This window comes from Rousettus aegyptiacus, unplaced genomic scaffold (genome assembly GCF_014176215.1).
Source record: "Rousettus aegyptiacus isolate mRouAeg1 unplaced genomic scaffold, mRouAeg1.p scaffold_m13_p_6, whole genome shotgun sequence".
Taxonomy (NCBI): domain Eukaryota; kingdom Metazoa; phylum Chordata; class Mammalia; order Chiroptera; family Pteropodidae; genus Rousettus; species Rousettus aegyptiacus.
Window position 1 is genome coordinate 85162231 of NW_023416309.1, and position 25924 is coordinate 85188154.

At 40.9% G+C, this 25924-nt stretch overlaps 1 protein-coding gene and 1 long non-coding RNA gene across 2 annotated transcripts; one reads left to right on the forward strand and one right to left on the reverse strand.

Moving 5' to 3' along the window:
* On the forward strand, positions 1-23277 carry LOC107506482. Its single transcript, XR_001595940.2, has 3 exons — positions 1-91; positions 10181-10282; positions 21673-23277. It is a non-coding gene; the product is annotated as an uncharacterized LOC107506482 (long non-coding RNA).
* LOC107508345 (C-C motif chemokine 3-like) lies at positions 16394-18317 on the reverse strand. Its single transcript, XM_016140115.2, has 3 exons — positions 18135-18317; positions 17331-17445; positions 16394-16875 (listed from the first exon to the last, which is right to left on the reverse strand). The coding sequence occupies exons 1-3, from the start codon at positions 18199-18201 to the stop codon at positions 16740-16742; spliced, it is 318 nt and encodes a 105-aa protein (XP_015995601.2). The 5' UTR covers positions 18202-18317; the 3' UTR covers positions 16394-16739.
* Positions 23278-25924: the final 2647 nt, after the last annotated feature.

Consider the following 25924-nt stretch of genomic DNA (forward strand, 5'->3'; position numbering starts at 1 on the left):
GCCATCTCGGCCAGACTCACGGCTTCCGTATTCCCCTACATACTGACAACTTCCAAAATGATACCTCTCCATCCTGGACATCTCCACTAAGGTATCTAATAGTTTCTCATATTTTGCTTCTGAAACTTGTTATTTCTTGAAACATCACTTATATGATTTGTGTAAAATATGCTCTATATAGAGACTCATTCATGTTTATCTAGCAGCGGACAGGGCCATGAACTCATACTTGTAACATGGCAATGGCTTCAAGCTGATGGACTGTGACTTCTCCCCTACGCGCTCCTGTCCCAATTTCTCAAAATACTGATCTTAACTTTGAACTCCGTGTGTCGCGTGTTTCCTACTCTTGCTCTCGATGTCAGTGGATTTCTTCAAATCAGTAACATCTCTATGTTGACTGTTAAGCTTTAATTCTTTCAGGAGAATTATAATGCTTTTCCCCATTTTCCCTGTTTCTCAACGAAATTGTCTTGGGACTTGTGATCTGGAAACACATCAATTTCTAAGCAATGCTGGGAAGGCGTTTCCATATAGAAATGCTAGTAGATGCCCAGGGCCACTGTTCCTCTGCCTCACAGGTCTCAGGGGATGCTGGAAGGAGGAGGTTTGCTGTGCCCGGAGGAGCAGAGCTGTGGTTACGAAGCAGGAAAGCTAGACTTGTCCTTGTATTTGCTCCTGAAAGCTATGAGGTTCCAGACGGGATGCTCTTTCTGAACCTGTGTCCTTAAAATGGCAAAAATATTGATGGTGGAAGGCCTGTGCATATTGATCTATATACCAAGATTGTTTTTCGCAACAAAGGCCTTATTGCCCCTCGTAACGTATGAAGAACCTGAGGTTTAGGATGCGTAAATGAGGTAGGGCCGGCACAAGCTCCCAGACTGAGGCTCCCTGGAGCAGACGTGTCTGTGTCTGCCCACCACTGTATTATAGCATGTTGACTGAATGGGTGGCACAGAGTGGCTTTTAATATATATTTGTTGAAGGAAAGAGTGAATTCGGTTTGAATCTATGCTTTTCTCCATTCTGTTTTGCTGTTTGTTCTCTGGAGGAAAAGAAAAAAGAGCTTTCATTACTAGGTCTCTATTATAGGCCTGGTATATAGTTTACTTTCTGACATGGCTTATCTTTATTCCTCACAACGACCTTCTGAAAGAGTATGACTTATTCCATTTGCTACAAATTATGAGAAGTCGTACAGTGATAAATAGAATTATGGAAAAGCCTTATAAGGAGCTCTATATCCAGTTACAGTCAAGATTCCTGGGAAATAGCTCTCATTCCTTGAACTAGCACGGATGCCTAGTGAAAGGCTCAACGCCTGCCCAGCACAGGAAGCTTGGTCTGACCTTCAGGTACCAAGGAAGGTGCACAAGACTTTCTGCTCAACCGGGACTGCTTTGAGGACTAGGTCCAAGGGACAAGTTCTTTCTGGGTTGAGCTGAAGGAGCCAGGGGCAGGGCAATGAGGCTGTGCCTCATGGTTTGGGGTAGGACGGGATCAGGTGTTTGTATCTCACTGGCACAGCTCCTGGGGGGCATTTTTCACAGTGTCGTGATCAGATTTGTGCCACCTGGAACGGTTCCGTAGAGTATAAGTGTATGTTGTCACCCTGTGGTTTGTGCTGCAGGGACCCTGCACTGTAACACCACAACATTTTGGTCACTGTGTGGTACTGCCACCAGTCATCCTGGTTTTCCTGGGATGAATGGGGTTCCTAGGATGTGAGACTTTCAGTGCTAACACAGAGATGAATTGGTCACCCTACTGGGAGGTTGGACAAATATGGCCATCCACAATCTCCACTCCCACCAATTTCAGATTAAGCACTTGTGGGTTCCCCACACCAATATTTTTTTAATGTAGTAAAATGGATATATTAATATAAAATTTATGACTTTAACCATTTTAAGTGTACAGTTCAATGGTATTAAGTACATTCATATATTGTACAATAATCACCGTCATATAGCCAGAGCTTTTTTCTCTTGTACAGCTGAAACCGTATGCCTAATAAAAAATAACTCTCCATTCCCCACTCTGCCTAACCGTTGGAAATCATCATTCTACTTTCTGTCTCTATGAAATTGACTATTCTAGGTACCTCATATTTGATTGGAATCATGTAGTGTTTGTATTTTGGTGATTGGCTTATTTCAGTTAGCAGAATGTCCTCAAGGTTCATCCTTCTTGTGGCATATGTCACAATTTCCGTAGCTTTTTAGTTTTTTTTTGCTTGTGTATTCATCTGTTGACGGACAGTTCATTTCTTCCATCTTGTAACTATTGTGAATAATGCTGCAATGACTATGGGTGTAGAAATATCTCTTTGAGATCCTGTTTTCAGTTCTTTTGTGCATACACCCAGAAGTGGGTTTGCTGGATCATATGGTAAATCTATTTTTAATTTTCTGAGGAACTGCCATTCTGTTTTCCACAGAAACTGTACCATTTTGCATTCTGATGAACAGTGCACAAGAGTTCCAATTTCTCCACTTCTGTTGTTGTTTTTTTTTTTTTTAGTAGCTATACTAATGTGTGCAAGGTAGTATTTCCTTGTGGTTTTGACTTAAGCATCTTTTTTAAAAATTAGTTTTATATAATGGGGTTCCAGGTAAGTTACTTTGCAGAGAAAATATTCCACTGAGAAGAAAAATTAAAAACCCTATCCTAATGGAAAGAGCAGGCCATTTGAGCTAGTCAGAGATATTGTTTTTAGTCCTGAAATCCACCACTTACGAGCTATGGGAACATTTGAGTAATGTAATTAAGCTTTTAAAGTGATAATATGGTTACTGAGAGAAATATGTAACATAAATGATCTAAGCGAGTGGAATTTTCCTTAATAATCTATACGGAGACCTTCCTCTGGGCTGATGTTCATCCGTTCAGTAGATGTTTATTGAGCTTTCACTATGTGCCAGTTACTTTCTAGGCCCTGGGAATACAGAGACAGATAAGAAAGACAAGGCCCTGCCGTTCATGTACTCTAGATGGGGAGACAGACAAATAAAGTAGTAGGAGATAAGAGATGGAGTTAAAGGCTAGAAAGAAAACAAACGAGGATGATATGATAGAGAGTACCTGGGGGCTGGGTGGAAGTTGTTTAATAGGCCGCTTAGGTGAGGAGGGAGGTCATTTTTGCTGGGACCTGCTTGTTTAGAAAGAGCCAGACTTGTATAGATCAAGGGGAAGCATGTCCCAGGTGGAGGGAACAGCAAGGCAAAGGGAATGAGCTTGGTGCATCTGAGAGACAGACAGAAGATTGGGTGCCTGGAGAAAAGGGAGTGAGGGTGAGAGTGATTGGAGATGAGGTCCATTGTCCAGGTCCTTTGGGTCTGGTCACTCAACAACTTGCATCACATTTCACTACTGCAGGAAGTGACAAAGCAAGCCTGGAGAGCAGGTGGGAGAACTATTTATTCATTTATTTATTCATCTATTTATTTATCTGCTTATCTATTTATTCATTTATTTGAAGGGATGATTTAAATTTTTTTCCTCTGCCTACTTCCTCGCTCCCCCCTCCCCTCTGGTAGGTGGGAGAATTCAACCTGAATACTTGTCAGTTGCTTTAAGGGAAAGCAAGGAAGAGAAGACCATAGATTCCTCTGCCCTTAGACTTCACTTTCCTTCCTCTAGGTGGATGGAGTGTCTAAGCAGCCTGATTGCTCTCAACAAATCAAGAACATAAATAGGGAAGGATATTGGCGCTTAGGTAGATGTCTCCAATGGTTGTCTTTCTCCTCCCTGCAGACTGTGGGCTACTGTGTGTGCACAAGAAGGGGAAGGAGGCAGACACTGACCTTGGCTAGCAGAACATCAGATGTGGAGAGTGTGGGGGACACGCACGGGCAGGAGGATGGAAGAAGCTGACTCGTACCATCACCTGGGTCTCTCTGCTAACTCCTGTGCTCCCGAATCTAGGTTACTGATGACATTGTCATCTGTCTTCCAAGCTTTGGTAGGCACATGCACCTTCCATCTGGAGCTTCAGTCCTGCTTGACTGACTCTACTTACCCTATTCTCAGGAGAAGGGCTGGAGTGAAGGAGCAGGACTTGGGGAGAATTAAGACTTGAAGTTTCTTTTTGTTTTTTGCACACTGGCGCATAAAACAATGGTGACTGCTCACGATAGATTGCACATCAATTTTCTGAATTTTACTTTTTTTGTGGCTGATCCTGGGGTAGTTTCGTCAAATGCTGAAGATCAGATACTTTGTCTACAGCTCTTTGCAGCCCACCCTGCCTCAGATAGATGTTCTTGCTGCCAGAGAGAGTACTGGGTCCAGTCCAGGATGACTTGTCCTACCTCCACCCATGCTGACTTGCAGTGACCGCTTCCTTTTTAAAGTGCCAAGAAAAGGGTTTCTTACCAAGAATTGCATAGCTTAAGAATCTTGCCCGGAACAGAGGTAGCTGACCACTCTCAAGTTTATGGAATCCATCTTCTTTCCTCCTCCTTTTCTGGAAAGCTGGCTGCTGTTTGCTTTTCTTCCATATTCTACATCTTGCCTGCCTCCCACAAATTCAGGATTATCTGTCTGTATTGTACGTTGGCTCAAATGCTTTCAAGAACTTCATCCGAGGAAGGAATGAAATGCCGCACAATCTACTTACCCAAGTTGGGCTTCAATTTCTTTCTATCTTTTGGAGTTGTGCCTTTCTATACTGTAATGGACCAAGAAGGGACAAATATAAACTGCAGACCAAGTGTTCTACTTTATCTTTCCACCTTTTCACTTAATAAATTCACTCATTCACTCATTCATTTATTCTACAAATACTTATTGAATGCATACTATGAGTTGAGCATTGTTCAGACACCAGAAATTTAGCGAATTTAAGTCGTGAATCTTTGGCATTTTCTTCTTAAAACAAGATAAACAAAAGCTTTCATTATGATTCATTATTTAAAAAACACTACTATGGAGAAATTAAGAAATACTTAAACAAAAAAAAGTAAACTGAAATCTGTGGTCTCATGGTAACATTTTTAGATGTATCTGTCTTTTTTTCTCTGCATATTTTCTCTTTAGGTGGGATCATACCAAACCCAAACCAAACAAACCAAACCAAACCAAACCAAACCAAACCAAACCAAACCATATCAAACCGATCCAAACCAAACAGAACTGCTTATAACGTTATAGTTCATGCTTGGACATATTGTGAAGATTTTACTTCGTTATGAATCTAACATATATTTTCAAATATTTTTAACAAAAACGGTGCATTATTTTCTAGAATTTTGAAGGAATTCAAAGAAGAGAAAAAAGATCGCTGTTTACCACTATTATCATTTCAGTGTGTAATTTTCTGGGTATTTTCCCCTGTATAATCATTATAGGTATTATATACATATACAATTAAACCAAAAATTGGGTCATACTAAATCTAAATGTTCTTTTCTATAACATAATTTGTATAGTTTTATAACAATTTTTATTTAATATTGACTGCACATAAAATACAGATTGAGAATGAAGAGTAACAACACAACACATCCCTGCTTCTGCTCTAATATTACACTTCTCAAATTTGTATTTAATTAAATTTTGAGGGAGCAGCCCTTAATGGAGAAGGGTGTCTGCCTAAACCCAGTTCATTGCAGCCACTGAAATCCCTTGTGTGACTGAAAGGAAAAAGGTGAAGAAAAGTAAGAGTGGCTCACATCATCTCCCAGAACATTTAGTCGATAACACAATTCAAAATCAAAAAGGAATTAGAACCATCAAATAGCATACGCAAAATTCACATTAGTGTAAACAGAGCCCTGGAATTTGACTGGAAGCATTTTCTGAGGTCACAGGGACTGTGCCTGGCTCAGGACCCTGTGCCCAATCTGTTCACATCTCTAGCACTTTCCTTGTAGGTTCCAGTCCCCTCAAGGATCTAATTCCAATTGCTTATGTATTCCTGGACAACAGCTTGCTAGGGTTGCCATAGAGCTTTCCAGTCTCTTATACGGAGGAAGCATTGGTGAGAGGGAGAAATATACAAAAGGGAACAATTTAGCAGCAGAACGCCTGTGGGATATCCTCTCTCTCCCTCTCTCCCTCTCTTCCTCCCTTCCTTCATTCCCCTTCCCTTCCCCCATTCCCCTAGCCCCTGCATATCTCTCTATACTGGGATCCCAAAGACTGTCTGTTTTCCGAACCAGGAATATTCTAGTGTCCCTCAACTATTTTTCATTGCTCAAAGGGACTGAGTTCCTTCTGCTATCCTCTCCTCTATTCTCTGCCTGGAGGGAGCTCTTCCTTGACTTCCTGCTAGCCCTGAGGCTATGTAGAAACATCCCTGGAATCACTTCCTGAGTCCCACACTCCTCGTGGGGCCCCAGGGTGCTGGGCCTTCCCAGGATGGTGCCCCATCCAGCTGTCTGTGCCCTGCTGCTGTGAGCTGTGCTGCATTTCACGTTCTGCAGGTTCTCTCTCTCTTCAGGGTGTGCAAGGGGCCCGGCTCTGACATGGCGCCAGGATGGGAGCATCGGCTGCTGGTCTCTAATAGGAAATTTGTGAGGGGACTTGGTGAGAAATGTATGAGAAGCAGCAAGTGTTTATTAATTTTTATTAATCTTTCCAAATGACCAATTGTTGACTTTGTTGATTTTCTCTTCAGTTCATTTTCCGTGTCGTTGCTTATCATTCTTATTTTCTTAGTTATTTTGGGTACAAATTGCTCAATTTTTCCTAGCTTACTAAGGTGGAAGCTTTATTAATTTATTTCATGCCTTTCTTCTTTTCTAACAGAAACATTTAAAGCTATAAACTCTCTTCTAGGCTCTGTTTTAGCTTCATTTTTTTAATACAATGTGTTTTAATTATCATTTTGTTTTAAATTTTTTTTTAATTTCTCTATTTGTCCTGTGGGTAATTTAGAGTTGTCTTCTTTAATTCCAAACACTTGGGAATTTTCTAGGCATTTTATTGTTATTGATTCAAATTAAATTCCATGATAGAGAATCATTCTTGGATATTTATTGAGATTTATTTCTTTGCCAGCATATAGTGTATCTTGGTGAATGTCCCATGCGTGGAATGTCCCATGTCCCTAGTGGAAAGAATATGTATTCTGTATTTGTATTTTCAGCAGCTGAGTATGTTATGCTTAGCTATCATTTTATACTTATCTTGGTTGGGGTTCCTGATCTTTGTGGCTCTGTAGTTTGATGTCTTTCATTCGTCATGTCTTCAAATGACTTTTCTTTCTCATTTTCTAACTCTCTTTCTGGTGCTCCAAATATACGTATGTTATTTTGTTTGATATTTTCTCACAAATGTTGTATGTGCTCTTCTTTTTTACTTTCAACGTTTTCACTTTTTGTGGTTCAGTTGAGATGTTTTCTTTTACCTGTCTTCAAGTCTACTGATTTTTTTCTTCTCTGTGTCTAGTCTGCTGTTAGCCCAGGCAATGCAACCTGGATTTATAAGATCTTAATTTTCATTTTCAGTCTTCTTGTTTGTTTCTTTTAAAAGGTTTTAGAGTCTCTGATGAAATTCACATCTCTTCCTTCATGATGATCACTTTCTCTACCAAATCTTTACTCATTTCTATCAGAGTTTTAAAAAAGTCTGCATTTGATAATTTCAACATGTGGGCCACCTTTAGTTATACTTCTATCTGATGTTTCATTTTTCGATCCTGGGGCACATTTTCTTGCTTCTTCCTATGTCTCATAATTTTTTTTTTTTATTGTGTGTTGGGTGTTTTGTATAGAACAATAGGGACTGAGGCAAATAATATACCCAGAATAAGCATGGTTCTTCTTTCATGCTGCTAAAGTATAAGGCTGATTCCATCTGATCCGGATCTGGGCATCCTTGCACCTTTAGTTTGACTCATTTTTCACTGGCTTTCAATATTCTGAGGGGAAAAGTGAAGACTTATATTTCAGCAGAGTTTGGGATCTGGGCATCGGTAAGTTCTCAAGATCTCTATATCTTGCCCGCTTTCTGAACCATAAGAGATCTTTTTAATTTATAGCCCATTTGTCCATCTGAGTCACGGGTAATTTCTCTTTACAATACTGCTTTCAGCTTTCTACACCTCGGGAGATTTCTTTTAGTTGATTTGCTCTAACCATAGAGTTTGAAGAGCAGCTGCCTCATAATCTGTGAAGAAGTAGAGTGCCCCAGAGGGTTTTCTCTATGCTCTCCGACCTGCTCTCTTCCCTAGCTGAATGCCTATAATGCCTTCCATAGATTTATCTCAGCTTCCCTGCCATGCTCTCAGCTTTTGGTAGCTGAAAACATGGAGACAGTTGAATGAGTTTCTTTCATTTGTTCTGCCTCCTGCCTTTGGTATGTAGTTGCTCTGAAGTTGGTGGAGGTCCCACATAACTCAGGGGGCTCTCCCTCAGACCTGCTGCCTCCAACTGTGAGCACACTCATCATGATCTTGGTGAAGACTGTAGGAAAGAGGTGGCAGATGGGTGCACATTTGCTCTGTGTCTGGAATTCTAATCTGCTATGTCAACCCACCCATGGCTAGTGGAGGTTAAAGTTCCGAAGGTCACTTTTTGGAGTTTAGTACATTATGCTTTATTATTATTATTTTTCATTTGTAGTCTTGCGTGTGTGTGTGTGTGTGTGTGTGTGTGTGTGTGATTATGTGTTCTAAGGTATAGTTTAAATATGTATAAAATTGACCATTTTAAGTGTACTGCTTGATGAGTTTTTAAAAATGTATAAAATCATGTAACCGCCAATACAATCAAGATTTAGAACATTTCCATCACCCCAAAAAGCACCCTCGTACCCCTTTTGCAGTCAACACCTTCCCTCATCTCCAGTCTGTGGCAACAATGATCAGACAACTGTCCCTATACTTTTACTTTGTCCATAGTATTATGTAAGTAGAATTATTCAATACATAGCCTTTTCAGTCTGGATTCTTGAGCTTAATATTACGCTTGTGAGATTTATCCATGTTGTTGCACGTATCAGTACTTGGCTTCTTTTTGTTGCTAAGCAATAATCCTTTGTTCGGATGGATAGTCAGTTCCGCTATAATGCTTACTTAGAAAATGAGGATTTAGCCCAATATGATTGATATATTAGGAAACAGTTTGAGCCTAACACAGATTCTTCCATTTGCTTACATATGATTTTATCTGTGAAAAAACAGGGGGTGAACCAGCCTCACAGGAATGCACAAAACAGACATTTCAAACACCTACCAGCTACTTCAGTTTACCAGACATTATGAGCCACACCCATCTGCAAGGGAAGTTCCAACTCTCTGTCTGATTTCAGATAGCCCTCCTTCTTCCACTTTACAATAACTCACAGTTGCAACCCTTCTGATTCTCACTTTTACGAGCCAACTCCAGGTCTTTTTCAACGTAAAGTGCCATATTTATTGTAGTATTTATGTTAACTGTTTAACATGGGCAAAACTGTGCTATCATTTAAATTAGATTTCTGTACTTTAAAGCGCACTGATAGATGTTTGAGTGTTGTGTGTCCAACCCCATTTCCCTGAAGTCCTGTGGTTTTTAATGCATAATTTGGCATTGTGCAGTGATTTTTAGGAACGCATGTGTCATTTAATAGCAGAACTGACTGTACCACAATTTGTTTATCTATCTACCACTTGATGGACTTTCGGGTTTTATTTTGAAAAAGTTTGGAGAAATTTTAAATTAAAACGTTATAAACATTTGTGTATAAGTCTTTAGACATCCAGATGAAAATAGTGGAAAGTCAGAGGGGACAAATGTAAGGATCCTAATATGGATGGAACATTGACCATGTCTATATTTAGGAGAACTTGGCATGGAGTTCACTCTTCATTTATACCCCAAACTCCCAGCTACCAGTTGTATTTAATGCCACCAACACGCTTATCTTCAAGTCTAATAGTAGTAAGTAAGGATAATGGGGGAAAGATAAAATGTTTATTTATTTTAGGACCAAAATTATGATATTTCATACACTTAGATATGTAAAATGGCTGTTATTTTCTTATTTATCTGTTCTTGACTTATGAAGAATATAAACCCTTATATAAGCTGTGTATATCTTTTCTAAAAGTGAGGAAGTAGTTGAGGATTCCTGTCTAAGTTGTAGAATTCTGGTGTAGTCTTATGAGTGTTTATTCTCCTTTATTTTCCAGCAGTAGGCAGTGTCGCTACCCTCTGTCATTTTGAAATTTCCTGTTGTAATTTACCAGGATGCTGACTGGGATTGATCCTGTTGCAAAAACCTGTGGTCTCATTCAAAAAACACCGTGCCATATTTCCCCCCCAGAGAGGCCATCCCCTGGAGACAGATGGTGCGTACTTCCTCCAATACCTCCTGTCTACGGAAGCAGGAGATTTGATTTTAGGGAATATAAATTATGGTTTAACTTATCGCGTATTATTTCTGCTTTGGCTTTCCAGGATGCCATCTCTATCATAAGGCACGTCTCCGCATTTTTCTGTTTTTTTTCGTCTCTTCTCCAGTTTTCCTAAACTTCCCCTTTCATCTCTCTAATCAGTATTATTGATGTTCCAAAAAACAAGCAGCACAATGGCCATGAGTCCAAGGCTTACTTTTAAACAAATAAAAACATCTCTATTATACAAAGGTTATAACATAGTACAAAGATCAAATATTTGTTGAAAAATAAATATTTACAAATTTTTATTTGTCGATGGATGTGATCCAATATCTAGAGAGAGGATTTAATGCAGGCATTCAATGTCACTTTGAATCACTATGAGATTTCTTAGAGGAAACATTCAATAGAAAATATAATTCTAAATTGGAAATATACAATAGAGGTGAAATAACTCAAATAAAATTTAAGTATGGAAGGCTCCAAAGTTTGGTTAGTGGAAGGTCGTGTTTAGACCCATAAAAGTGGCAGCTTTCTGAGTCACGGGTATCATTCTTGCACAAGTCCTTGCTCCCCAATCCACTGATGGATTTGGTTCTTTCTTTCTGGACCCCTTAGATTCAGCTTCAGATTCCTGATGTCCTCCTTGACCCAGACATCACTGGGGTTGCACAGACCAGCCAACCTCTTTTAGTTGGGAAGCTGTGGAGAGAAGAATAAAGTTTAAGGAGGAGATAGCCAGCAGGGAAACTTCTGGGCTGATGGTGGCCCTTCCATCCGTCTTTCTGATGTGACATGTCAGGGTCAGTCACTTTCTCAGGATTCAGTACCCATCTGTCAGGACCCCCAGGTTCTCTGAACATATCATGGGGATCTCCTCATACAGCTTCCCTCCTGCTGTCACCTCCTCCCCACTCTTCTTCTGCACTTGGCCAACCTCTCTTGGTTCTTTATTGGCCCTGGACTGGCTCAGAAGACACCTGAAGATCCTTTTTGTACCTGAGATGGGTCCAGAAATCTGGGTGTTACCCTAATTGTGCCCAGTCTACACGCCTATATCCATGGGGGCTGCTCCCTTCCTTGGGGTTTCCCAGTTTGTCATCTAGGAATGGGCAGTTCGGGTGGCCCTTACACAACACTGGGCTTAGAGCACTGACTGCTGGCTTCATAAGAGTCTGTAAACAATCTTGAGAGATCTTCCAAAGGGTGTAAGAGAAGCAGCAGGAAGCTAATGAGTCAATACCAACCACAGGGCACTGCAAGAAACTGAGTCATTCAAAGCTAAAGTAAAATCAACTACTCCTTGCCCTCCACCCCTGAGAAGATGAGAAGGAACTAGGAAGACATAACATTTTTTAAAGTTAGGAAACTCAAATGAACTGGGGAATGTTTCCTTTCCCCAAAATTTTCTCTGTCTCTCTTTGTTTCTCTCTGTCTCTCTGTCTCTGTCTCTGTCTCTGTCTTTCTGTCTGTCCGTCTGTCTGTCTCTCTCTCTCTCTGTGTGTGTGTGTGTGTGTGTGTGTCTTGGTTTTTGTTCTTACTCTTTAAGGAACTTAACTCTCTAAAATGTCTTAATGGCCTCCTAATTTTTGGGGTGATTAAGGAAATCCATCTAGCCCATGATGTCACAGCACAACAGCAGAGATCAAGCTGGGATAGCTCTTATGTCACCCAATCAGCAGGGTTTTGGGGGAAGAGCTGACATATCTAAACGTACTGCATCAATGGTAAATAAACAGAACTGGAGTATGCCTCTTGCCAATTATTCAGTGAATTAGACCTAAATTATCTTATTTATAAAGCAGAATTAACCTCTCCTGCTCTCTCTCTTTCTGAACCACTTGGTAGAATATGATAGTCTGGACCCTTTTGAAAGAGAGACCAGGGTGATTCAGATCCACATGTCGAGTGCTCTATTTTCACTCAAGTGATCTTTGTCATCAGGGCATGTTTGATATAGATTTACCTGCGGCCCGAGAGGGTGACTCCTGGAAAAGACAGAATGGATGATAGTCTCCCATAGTATTGAGGAGGTCTGGGAGCAGGGGATCATGGAGAATTTCCAATGCCTCTGTAATGCTGGCAAGAGGTTCTGAGCTTGAGCATCAACACAGCTAAGACAAGACATGGACACTTGCAGCTGGCACCTCTTTGGGTTCAGACCATTACTCCTTCTCTGGTATTGGAAGGTGGAAACTGAGGGTGATTGTAGGGGAAGAGTTTAATCACGGTGTTGGTGTCATGTTGTGAGTTGCACAATCCAGGACTGTCAATACTCTTTGGTTAAGCAAAGGTTCAGAGTAGTGTCTGCAAGAATAGCTCAATTTCTCCATTGTTTGGGGGCACTTCTGAGGAAAATATTTGCTGCATTCATTGAGGTCATTCTGAAGAAATTATTTTCATAGTTAGTGGGTGACAAGGTGTTGGTTTCATTACACAGATCTTTGCAAAGACAGCTGGATCTATGAACTGTGGGTCAACTGTTTCTTTCCCCTAGAGCAGAACATGCTGATGTTCCTTCACAACTGCTCTGGCCACACAGAAGTGATATAAATGATGATGTCAGTACAGGTTAAGTCATAAATAACCCTCATCAGCTGGGCTGGGAGAACCACAGTCTAAGATGGCTTCCTGAGTCATTTGTGTGGTGTCTGGGCTGGGATGGTTGAAGGTTGGCTCAGCTGCAGCTATCAGCTGGAGCAGTTTACCTGTGAGCCTTTCATGATAGCAGTCTTAAGACCCAAAGAAAAGTGTTCCTGGTGAATAAGGTAAAAGCTGCATGGCCTTTTATGACCTACCTACAGAAGTCACATCACATCTCTTCTACTATAAACTATTATTGATCAAAGCAGCTACCAACTTGTCTAGATTCAAGGAGAGGAGACCTAGATCCCACCTCTCCATGAGAGATGTGTCAAAGAAATGTGGCTATGTTTTAAAATCACTACAGTAATTTATCTGTAAATATTTGCATTAGTTTCTTATTGCTGCTGTAATAAATTATCACAAATTTAGTGGCTGGAACAACATAAGCTTACCCTCTTATGTTTTTGGAGTTTAAAAAAGTCTGAAAAGGGTCTCACTGGTTCAAACCAAGGTGTTTATAGGGCTTCACTCTTTTTTTCAAGCTTTAAGGTAGAATCCATTTTTTTTTGGTCTTATATTTTGGCTTGTAGGCTACACACATTCTTTGGCTACAACAACCTTGTGATTACATTGAACCCACTCAGATGATTGAGAATCATTTTTCCATTTCAAAGTCCGTTAATTAGCAGTCTTGATCCCTCCTTGCTCTGTAACATAACATATTTACATGTTTCAGGGGTTAGCACTTCTTTGGCAGGGCTGGCAGTGAGGAGATTATTCTGCCTACCACAAATTTCAGTCCCTATCTTAAAAATAAAGATTAAAAAATATGATCACAATACCATTGCTTATTTTCCATCTGTATATCCTCTTCAGTGAAATGTCTGTGCATGACTTTTGCCCATGTTCTAATTGAATTGTTCATTGTTTTTACTGAGAGTTTTATATATATTCCAAATATAAGTCCTATGTCAAATATTTGGTTTGAAGATATTTTTCCGATTCTGTACTTTAAAAAAAAAATCTTCTTGACAGGGTCTTGAAGAACAAACTGTAAAATTTTGATGAAGTCTAGCTTATTAACTTTTCCTTTGTGAACTATGCTTTTGGTGTCAAAGCTGAGAACTCTAGGTCTTGAGATTTTCTCCCATTTTTTCCCTAAAACTTTTATAATTTTACATGTAAGTCTATAAATTCTGTTGAGTCGATTTTTGTGTAAGGTGTGAGGGTAGGGTCAAAGTTCTTCTTCTCCACCTCCTCCTCCTTCTTTTTGTCTATGGATGTTCAACTGTTCCAGCACTATTTATAAAGAGGCTGTCCTTCCTTACTATTCCTTCCATAAATATTTGGTAAAATTTGCTTATGAAGCCAGTAAGATATAAAGATTTTTTTCCCTCAAAGGCTTTTAATTACTGGTTTAATTTCTTAAAAGAAATAGAATTATTCCTATTTTCCATATCTTTTTGTTACATAGTCTTCTTGTATCAGTACATTATATTCCTGATAAGAGAGAAAAGAAACTAAACTTTAAAGGAACATCAAAATTTTATAAGCATTTATCAGCCTGAGCTGGGGGAGTACCTGGGGAATGCATTTTGGAGGTGCTTAATTAAAGAAGCTGGAACACAAGAATAGAGAAAGGAGAGTTTATTGACTCAGGGGTACTCATTTGGGAAAAAGACTGTAACTTCCTGATAAAGATGCCAGGGGTTGGTGCAAATTTGCTTCCAGGAAAGCTCTAGAAGCCTGGAGAAAGCAAGGCTTGTGCTGAATGAAGTTAAAAAACCAGTACTGTCATGACAGATGGAGGAGGAAGGGATGACAAATATCACAGAAGTGGGCATTCTGGGGTGTATGTGCTATGTGAGGCTGGAAGACCCACCAACTATATTCCATGGGAAGGCTCAGAGAACACATTGTTCACCAAAGCCATCAGGAGTCACGGATGAGAGGGACACCAGCATCTCTCCAAAGTTCAGTGGTATCTCTCCTCTGTAGGCCAGGGCTGATAGTAGGAGTGGCTGACATGAAACTTTTCCCATTGATAGCAAAGAATGATGCCTTCCCTCCTTGAATCTTCAGAATCATATCTTCATTAGTTTTGTGCAAATTTTAGCCATTATCTCTTTACATACATCTGCTGTCTAATTCTCTCTCTCCTCTCATTTTGGGATTCTTGAAAATAAGTACACAACAAATATCCCACGCTATCCTCTGTGTTCTCCTATCCTCTCATTTATATTTTCCGTTCTTCTGTTTCTTTTTGTTTCATTTTGCTGTGTGTTAACTTCAGCAACATTTCTTCAGTTGTGATTAATATGCTGTGAGTTTTTATTTCAGTTATTGCATTTTTCAGTTCAAGAATTTATTTTTGACTTTTACAAATCTGCGATGATACTCGTTATGGTTTCCAGTTCCTTGCCAAAAAGGTCAAAGCTTTTTTTTTCTTTTTTTGGTGGGAGTGAGGGTCAGGCATTAGTTGCATTAGCATCTGGGATCATGTTAAAAAAATTTCAGAGCTTGAGATTTTCTAGACCATGCAGGTGTCTGAAGCTGGCCTCCTGCCTGTTGAAGGGCTGGTTCACTTCTAATTTACTTTTACTCCCAGGATATCAGCCCAAACAGAGGATGATTTCTTAAGGTCTTTTCATTTTCATTTGGGCAGCCCTGGACTTTCAGTTTTCCTCCAGCTCATTGAGGCTGTGAAAGGTCCAGCCACCTTCTCAGCCGCCTCTTCCAATTTGCAAACCGCCTCACTCTAGAACAGGCGTCTAATGCCAGGCTCCCATCTATGGATCTGTCTTCTCTGGGATCTTAAAGTAACAATTCCTGACTCCTTGCTTGCCTAACTAGGCTCTCTCTTATCAGGGAGTTATGCATTCCTGGTAAATCTGTTTTAAGTGGAACATAGGCACATTGAAAGTCTTTCCTAGTGGTTCGTTAAGAATGTGGGATTTTCTCTGGTTTGCAGTTTGACCCCACATTACTAGCTATGTGACCTTGAGCAAGTGTCTTAAGCTCACTAAAACTGTTTCCTCATGTGTCAAAGGGGGATAATCAGAATATATACCACACAATGATATTTCGAAGATTAGACAATGCATGGAAATCCCTTAGTACATGGTGTGGTTCATAGTAAGTCTTCACAAACTGTTAGTCTTCATTCTTAAGAAAGCTGAATTTATCAAAATCCATAAATATGTATGATAGAATGTTTTGCTATGGTGTTCATTTATGTGGTGGATTTCCCTGGTGTATATATATTCACATTTGTTTTTTAATACTTTGCTTCTTTTTCAGCCTAGGAGCAATATGTCACTGGTGTAAAGCCCGGTGTCATTGGAATGACAGTCATCCCCTTTCTCTTGCCTTCCCTTCTTAGTCCGATGCCTCTAATCATTCCATCTCATTCCTCGGAACAATGAAACTGATTTATCAAAGGGGGGAGAACACAAAAGAAGAGACAGAAGTCCAAGATTTACTCATGAAAACAAAAGAATTTTTATTATCCTGACAGTTTTAACAGAGTAAAGGGCTCATACAAACTCAATAAGCATCTGTTGATAGGTTTGGTCCAATGTCTACCCAAAGACAGGAGCACAATCGTTCACCATCACCCTGAATATGAGTCCATCACTGTATGATTGGGAAAGGGTTTGGGAATAAGAGGATGTTATATGATTTCTCAGAAACAGCATCAAATTGAATAAAATGATTTCTAATATTTAACACCTTATTAGATTAAGAAAAGTTTCAGATTGCGGTAAGTGGATGCAAGAAAGAGTCATGAGAGAGGGACCTTCTGGGGCTGCAGGGCATTCTCCTACTTTTGTTCCCTGCTACCCACTGGAACGTTGGACCACTGGACCATTAGAGTATTCTCCATGTGACTGATGTATTCCTGAACCCAGGCATCGCGGGGATTGGCACAGATACGCCGGCCGTTTTTGGTGAGAAAGCTATGGAGAGAGCAGAGGTATTATATAGGGCATGCTTGATCAGCGACAGCCCCTCAGTTTCATCCCTGTGGGAGGCTTAGAGCTAGTCCACCTTATCGAGGATTCATTCTCCAGACCTCAGATACTATCGGTCCTCTCAGAGTGACTTATGGACATAAGCTAAGGGTACCTCCTTTCTGCTGTCTCTTTCTCTCTTCTTTTCCCTCTCCTTCTGGGCACATCTTCCCTGGCTCCCTGTGGGTTCTATTTCATGCCAGGAATGAACCCCAGTGGCCTTTTTCTGTGTCCCGCATGGCAAAAAAAAGGGCTCCATATGGCTGGGCTTTCCCAGGATAGCTGCTTATCCACCAGAGGGTACACTTGTGAACAACTACTTTCTGCTCAGACTCCTACAAACACTCCCCTGTCCCCATGTCCGTGCCTCCCCAAGGGTGAGCAAGAGGACCGGCACTTACACAACACCATGTTTGGGGCACTGGTTACTGGTCCTAAAGTAGCTAACCACACGTCTGTGGGGGATCCGGTGGGATACGTAGGAGAAGCAGCAGGTGGGTGCTATGTTCATCCTCTCTGTGGAGGAATAAGAACAACGGGAGTCTCTCAGGAGCACCGGCAAGCCCAAGAGGGTCAGAGAGAGGTAGACAGAGATGACATAGCTCAGCCATGAGGCTTGGGGGAAAAGGAAAGTGGAAATAATACGACTTTTTTGTTTGTTTTTCATTATTTTCCTTAGTGTTATCTTGGTTTTGTCACTTCATTTTGGTCTCTATTTTACTCTACAGGGAACCAAACTCTAGATATCTACTTCCTTTCCCTAACTCATTTTGGAGAAAATTTATTTTTTAATCCATTAAATCATAAGATAGCTGAGAGAAAATAGGGACAATTCTCACAATTCTCGGGAATAGCGAAGGTCAGCAATTCTAAAACTTACCAGCACCAACAAGATCTAAATAGACCTAGACTCTACCTCATGCTAATAGCCCAATAAATTAGACTTTCACGATTTCATCCCAAAAGTGAGAGATCTCTCCTAACTCCCATCCTGCAGCCCAATAAATAGACCTTTTTTTTTTTTTTTTTTTTTTTTTTTTTTGTTAACCCTCTTGAGGAAAAGAAGTGTCATTTTGAAACCCCATTCGAGGTTTTCTAATTTCCCATGGAGGTTCTCAGGCCAGAGCACTTGGAAGATGTGGACTGACTTCTGTTCAGAGTTCAGGGAGCAACTATCCTTAAAGGAAACTAGACAATATACTCACCTTCGGCATGGGAGCAGAGGGCCATAGTGCATAGGAGGACAAGGACGGTAGCTCCAAGGACCTTCATGACACTGGGCAGGCAGAGGAGTGTGGGCAGAATTGAGATTTTGGAATTCTCTACTGCTGGCCTCTTTCTGAGATCTTCACTCTCTTTCCTCCTTTTATAGGCAGCCCTGGACAGTGGGAACATAGAAATCCGAGATGCCTAAGCAAGAAATTTTAAGTACAGTGTTGTCATGTGATTCGTACAACACAGGATTGCCTATGGTTACTAGAGAGTTTTAGGGTAAACACAAAAATGGTTCAGTTGCTGATTTCGTTGGAATGCTTATTGAGGAAGTTGTTTCTCCAGATGGGTGACCGGGAATTGACAGCATTCAAGGATCACGCTTAGTTGTTTCCTGTTCACATGACAGACATCTCTCTAAAGTGAGTGGTCACAGCCCCTTCCCATAGAGCAGAGCACTCTGATGGGCTTCCAAAGTGTTCTGACCATATATATGTGACATTTGTAATAATGTCACTGAGTCTCAAGCAGTATAAGACAAGCTAGCCACACCATAGATGGAAAGAACAGAACTGGAAAGCCTGGACGTATAAGAATGACAAAAGTAAGGATTAGCCTTTTCATAATTGGTCTATTTATCAAATATTCACCACAGACCTACAATGAAGTCTGGACTTGACACTGGATGTGGATCAGCAGCAGTCTTAACACACGTCCACACTCCTTGAACAAGAAATTCTACTTCCCGTAATTTATCCTATGGAAAGGAACTCACAAATGGGGAACATTTTAATGACGATGTTGTTTGTTACAGCTTCTCTATTGTTAAATAAGCGACACCAAACTACAAGCTCTACAGTGTTGGAATGATAAAGTAAATCTACTGAGGGACCACTAGCCAGCCTCTTGAACAAATAGAATGACATGAAAACACTTAATTTTTAATATTAAATATTAAGAAACAAGATGCAAAATTTCATATGTAGTTTTATTTCAAAAATCCTGGGAAGAGAATAAAAAACAGAAAGAAATAAAGCCTTCTCCCTGTGCCTATAGGATCCTCACCGTATGTTTCATGGGTTGTCTCTCCCCACAAGCCCTGCTTCTCTCCAGGAAGGAAGACTAGTACTGACATTACACGAGGATGGGAACACTGATCATTATTAGTGTCACCGTGATCATCAACATATTTGTGATGACTTTAGAGAGGAGCAAGGGAAGCGTCAGGCAGTGGGGTGTCTGCCCTATGCGTGAGTAAGTAGCAATCGAGAGCCTGAGAAAAGCCAAGTCAACTTCTTTCACCCTCTAAGGGGGCCAGCAAACAGCTGATGGACATGTCAGTGCTCAGGGCTGCAGAGTAGGGCACAAAGGGAACCAGGGAAGCTCAGTATTTCTTTACCTTAAAGTTTTGATTCTCTGCCTCTGTCTTAGTCTCTAGCTCCCTCTTCAGGGACTATAGCTATTGGAACAGTTGAGCCTTGTTCCATCTCTTTTGGGGAACTTCATCTGGTCCACAGATGATTCTGTCAATCACCCAAAAGGTGGATCTCCTTGGGAGAACTGAGGGGAATCTGCCATTTGGCTTATCCTAGGAATCAGATGGACCTGGGTTTGAATCTTGTTAACGGTTGAGTTAGCCCTCAATTTACCAACTAAAAGTGGGTCCTAGCCTTCCTCAGATCCAGAGACTAGGATAGATAAAACTTTTTGGGAAATAGGCCAGAACCTTTAAAAATGTTCTATGTTCTTCACTTTCACTTAGGGACTCTCAAGCCATAGGACTTCAGTGATAAGGTTTAGACATCAGTCCTGATATCGGGATACAACTCTAAAAGGAAGAAAGGATGAGGACCGAGAGAGTCTTGTGGTACAGATAAGACTTGTGAGCTGAGGGCCATGGAGAGGAGATGTCCACAAGGGCGGCTAGGGAGAGTTGGCTGATGTTGGGCAGGCTTAGGAGTATGGGCAAAGCCAAGGCAGGGCTGGGCGCTCACTGCTGCCTGCATCTTTCTAGTGTCCAACCTTTGTCCCTGCTTATTTATAGGCAACTCTAGGCCATGAGGAACTGGTGGCTGGGGATGGCCAGAGGGGAAGTTGGTGTCATGAGTTGCACCTGCTAGGGTACCAAGGTCACACAGAGGTTCAGGGTACATAAGAATAGCTTGATTGCTCGCTTCTTGGGGGTGATTGTGTGGAAATGTTTTTGACAGTGAGAAGAGGTGAGATGATGTTAATGTCAGAGATAACACAGAGAGATCTATAGATGACCGATTCCTCCCATGGAGCAGGTATGATGGTTGCTACAGGCCGTTTGACCGCAGAGGGTGGCATCTGTGGTGATGTCACAGCATCTTGCGCCCAGAGTCACACTTAAACCACAACTGGGTGGAAAGGAACATGACAGCATGTTGATCGGGATGGTTCCAAGGAAATGATTAACTAATGAGGAGGCAGCCAGCAGTTGTTATCACTGAGGTACCAAGCTTAACAGGTTCCTTTGATCAAGAACAGCTCTGTCTATGAATGGTGTTATTCTTTTTTCCCTTCCACAGAGCAGACACATCTAAGGTTCTTCACAGGTGTTTTGGCTGCACAGGTGTGACGTATGTAATGATGCCACAGAGTCTTAAGTAGCTTGAACTCTGTTTGATCTTGACCCAGATGGGCAGAATAGAATTGTGAAAGCCTGAGCTACAGACATGACAGGAGTGACCAGGTCAGCTTTTCAAACATTCGCAAACATTTTCAAACATTAACAGGTCCCTACAATATGCCATCACTGGATTTAACAAGAAGGCAAAGAAACGAACAGACATTAGATATGGGGTATCTATAAAGATCAGGAGCCTTAAATGTTCTTATTTTTTGACACAGAAAGTCTATAGCTGGAAAATATTCAACAGAAATAACATTATTTATGAAGAAAGTTTTATTCATATAGACGTTTGGTACAGCTTATTTATAACAAAAATTGGAACCAGGTCAAGTGTGCTATAATAGTGCATAATAATAGTAATGCAATAGGCAACTCTTAAACATACTGGAAAGATTTTTAAAGTTTTATAATGTTACATATAAATAAGAAAAATACAAAATTACATCTACAATGTGACTACAATAATGACCGTCTAAAATACAAAATAAATAAAGGAAGTAAGCAAAGAGAACTCTCATGAGCCTAGAAACAATGCACTTGAAAGAAGTAAACCAAAATGTTATAGTGGTTAGAGTTGGGTAATAGTTTTTCCTGCCTTCAAGGAAAGAAACTTTATTCAGATTCTGTCTCAATAGATGCCACATTAAGACAGGGAGCATGTAGAGGAAAACCTCCCACGTCCTTACTTGTACTTGCTTTGCTGTCTACCTAGCTTTCAGAAACAGATGTTTTTGTTCCTTTTTGTATTTTATATATTTTTAAAATTAGCTCTTACTACTTCTGAGGGGGTAACCTCCAGTTCACATAATAAATCATGTAAAAAACCCCAATTCGAATTCAAAACACTAGTAATGTTACTTTTTCTTTACTCCTAGAGACTCCCTCCTGTGCCAGTGCATGAGACTTTGTGACAATGTGATGCCCAAGCAGTGATGGCCATTTTGTAACTATGGGGTGATAAGTCCAAAGAAGAAAAATGATGAGGAAGCGGAGAATTTTAAGAAGAGTCCTTGGTGACATCATCAAACTGTCAGACCTGAGAAGGCCATCTTGACTTTATAAGGAAGCAAAATGTTCTAGGATATTTGAGGAATGAGGACTTCCTATTTAAAGTGATATACTCTCTGAGTTTTTTAAGTGCTAATTATTATTACAAGAGGTGAATAGACTATAATTTATTTAATCGTTAGACCATCTTATTAACATTGTTACAAACAAGCTGTGACAAACACCATTATGCATACAACTGTCTTCATCTTTGCATTTATAGCCATAGAATAGAGGCTGGCAGAATGCTTTGTTGGTCAAAAGTAAAAATATTTTCAGGCTCATCATTGATATGAGCCCCCATTTGGCCCAGCTAACCCAGGGACCAGTTGTTTTGTGTTGGTCTCAGCCTATCAATAGCATACTAGAAATGCCTGGGGGCACTCACCTGGGCCCATACTACTTGCGGCAAGCCCCTACAGACATTTCTCTGACAGTATCCAAAGTGTGGCTGGCCCAACCCTGCGGTTCTTATTACAAATGCAATCCACCCTTCAGCAGTAATGATCAGAGAACTTTGAAAATACAAGGTTTATTACTCCCAAGTCCTAGAGGGTACACAACATGTGGCTGATGGCCACATACCAAGGTTGTGAGTAAAGAGCGTGTATCTGGGGTTCTGCCTTCATTGGGGTCGAGGGAGGGTGCCTCGGGTTTTGCAGGTTCACTCTTTATCGTTGAATTTTAAACGTTAAGCGACGGTTAAAGCCCTGAACAGAAAAAGTAGGGTCAATCAAGTGGTAAGTTATTTAAGTCACCCGGGGCTTTCTACATTTGGAAATTCATAGGTAGGGCAGCCTGGCTCTTTATCTAGTTGTGTGGCTGGTAACATGTTTATTCAAGATGGATATCTTTGAAATAGATGCCTCTGCAAGCAGAAGCTTAAAGTCAGGCACTTACATTGCAATTAAAAAAGCTAATTGTCAGACACTTAACACTGCACAAGCCTATTGTGAAATTCAGTGAATGTTTGATAAATGAGCCACGGTCTGAAAGGCCAGCCTCCATCTCGTGCCCTTCTGTAGCAGAGGCTTCCCCCTTTCTGCTGTCTCCCTCCAGGATTTGGTTTAGGTTGGTTTGTCCTTCTCAAGACCCTATGCCATTATCTATGTTACATCTATGCCATTGGAACAATGGGAGGGATATCGGGAGGTTCGGCTCTTTGGGAAAATTTCTTGAGCTACAGATCTGCTCTTGTGGGAAGGTGCCAGCTAATGTAGTCCCAGGGTCACACCAGCATCTCACCTTTCCCAGCGTGGAAACGATTTCCTTATCGAGTAAGCAAACAAACCATGCTTGCAAATAGCCTGCACCCTTGTAGTGACCCAACGCTTTTTGGCTTATGCAACTCACAACATGACATGAATTCTTTCTGAATTTCTGATCGTCCTTAGAATCGTCCTTTATTCTAGGTCATCCAATTGTAAAGTGAATCACTTGCGGACACGTCCACTTTTTACAAGTTACTCTCTTGAGACCCCTTTACTGGGTTTTAAGGGGAGGAGAAGTGATGATGTGTCCTCCACAAAGGTGGAACCCACTAGGCTCTCCAAATGCTCATTCTACCAATAGGAGATCCACTACTTGGAGGGACTCTAACAGTAGGAGCTGCTTGGTTGGTCTCAGGGCTGCTGTCCACAAAGCTCCCTGGCTGTGTGAACAAAGGGTGCTGAAGGCCAGTCTGCACTTCATCTGTAAATTCTTGTGCCTGGTAAAGGGCTAGGTGCACTTCAAGAGGATGCCTTTTCTTAGTGTGCTCAAGCTAGCAAAGGCCCAGGTATGCTGCCAGTAGTGTGAGCTGAGGAGAAGGAAGTTAGGCAAGATTTACTCTCTTGCCCGACAGGGAACTATGCAGAGAGAAGAGTCACATGACCCCCTTCCATGCAAAGAAATGCACGTGCCTCCCAAGAATATCAGCGGCCTGTCAATATTGAAACGCAAAGCAGAGATATCAAGCAGAGGGGAACAGGAACTGCATCTGTGAGGAGTTGAGATGCGTTCCCTTTACTCCACATCGCCCCACATAGACCACCCCCTCCCTGCAACACCAGAGGAGTTAGGCCTTGAAAAGAGAGCTGGGGAAGGTATCCAGAACCAACCTCAAGCCTCATCGCACTCTAACACCTCTGCGCCTGTTTTGCACTTGCAGCGGGGTATGAAAGGTAAGAGAAGAAGAGATGAGATCAAATTTGAGATAGGAGTTTTAAACTGAATGAATTTCAATGATGGAATGTGACCGGAAAGTTATGGGGTCTGCCCAAGATGTTAAGGTAGAGCCAGTGGTGGGAGAAAAGTTTAGTGTTTTATGTTTATGCTCTGTAAGAGTCACAGTAGGGCAGGTTATATGTAGGTAACGACAAACCCCCAAGGGATTAAAATACAAGTTTCTCACTGGCCAGTAATCTCATCTAGGTTAGATCATTGATTCTCAAAATTTATTGTGCATCAGAATCACCTGGAAGGTTTGTTGAAACAGAGGTTCCTGGGTTTCACCCAAGAGACTCTGATTCTGTCTGTCTGGGACATGGCTGAAGATTCTGCTTTTCTAGTGAGCTCTCTTAGGTGATGCTGACGCTGCTGGGCCACAAACTATATTTTGCGTAATACTGATCCAAGAGCAACTCTCCTTCAAGTGGTGACTCAAGAATCCAGGATACTTCCATCTTGTAGCTATGATTTTAGAATGAGAAAGGAGGAGATAGAAAGGACATGCTGCTTTTCACTGTCTTGGCCCTGAACTGACACTTATCACTTCTGCATATGCTGTTGACCAGCATCAGTCACATGAGCTCAGTTCACCTGCAGTGTAGTAAAACATATGAACCAATGAGCATTAAGTTCTCTGCCACTTATTCTCAGACAAGAGGCTAATTATTGAAAGAAGCCCAAACAATGTGAACTTTCAGTCTATGAGGGATGAAGGTCTTTTGCTTTTCCTTTCCCTCTGATTATTGTAAGGTGAATGTTTAGTATTCATCTTACACATGAAGTATTCATGCAATATTCAGGCTGTCAAGATGTGGGCTGAATGAATTCATGTGTCAAGCTCTGTTGGGAAATATTTCAAAGTTCGTGGGCCAGTTGTGTAAGTTATCAGATGTTGAGAGCCCATAGAAGAAGAAAGGATGAGACTATGGGTACACCAGGGACAGAGGTTGCTTCTATTACCCCCCCTCCCAATAATGCTGCCACACTCGTCATGAGTGGTTTGCTATAGTGTTGGGCAGGAGGAGGAATCTTTTGAGATCCAAATGTGAAGGGATTATAAAATGTTGCATGGGAAAAGCTCTGTGTGCAGGTATGTGTGTGTGTGTGTTGGGGGGGTGGTACAGAGAGAATGGGAGAAGGGGGAGGGAGGGAGGGAGAGAGAGAGAGAGAGAGAGAGAGAGAATCTTTAGTCAAAATGTACACCTTGGAGCTAGACAGGGTAAGTTTGTGGCTTTGATCTCTTGATACAATAGATGTCATGATATTAATGAACAATCGAAAGTACTCTGAGCCAGACTGAAATCTAAAAGGCTCATTCCTCAGATAGACCCATATCTTGAGCAAGTGGTTCCGATATCTCATTTCATAATTGGGAGTGGGTAGTGGGAGAATGAGATGAGAACAAGGAGGGCCAAGAAGGGGAAAGTTTTTAGAGTAAGCCGTTAACTTTTAAAATCTTGTCTTTATTTCTCAAAAACTATAGTTCCCAGAGGAAATCACATTTAACAGGTTGAGATGTATCACATCAAATGTCTTTCTTATGTTTATGTAAATATATATAGCTTTACCAAAGCCAATATTATTTTATGTATTTTGAAGTAAATATGTGATAATATAGATATTAGTTTGATTATCAATACATATATGGGATGTATATTCTATATATGTATTTTTACATTAATATCATCTATATCTTTGCATCTATATGTACTTCATCCTGTTCAGTGGTTTCAAATTTATTATATGGCTATACTATGATGTTTTAAACTATTCCTCTTTTGATACATTTCTTTCTTTTTTTGTTGCTTTTACAAGGAGGGCTGCAAAGAACATCATGTGCCTGTACTTTTGTGTCTTTAGATAGAGTTTCTC

Excerpts from the sequence above, each read along its gene's own strand:
- LOC107508345 (XM_016140115.2), bottom strand. The coding sequence starts at position 18,201 with ATGAAGGTCCTTGGAGCTACCGTCCTTGTCCTCCTATGCACTATGGCC. Across the intron at positions 17,446-18,134 it reads CCTCTGCTCCCATGCCGAAG|AGAGGATGAACATAGCACCC; the intron begins GTGAGTATATTG and ends ATTCCTCCACAG. Across the intron at positions 16,876-17,330 it reads TGCCCCAAACATGGTGTTGT|CTTTCTCACCAAAAACGGCC; the intron begins GTAAGTGCCGGT and ends CTCTCTCCATAG.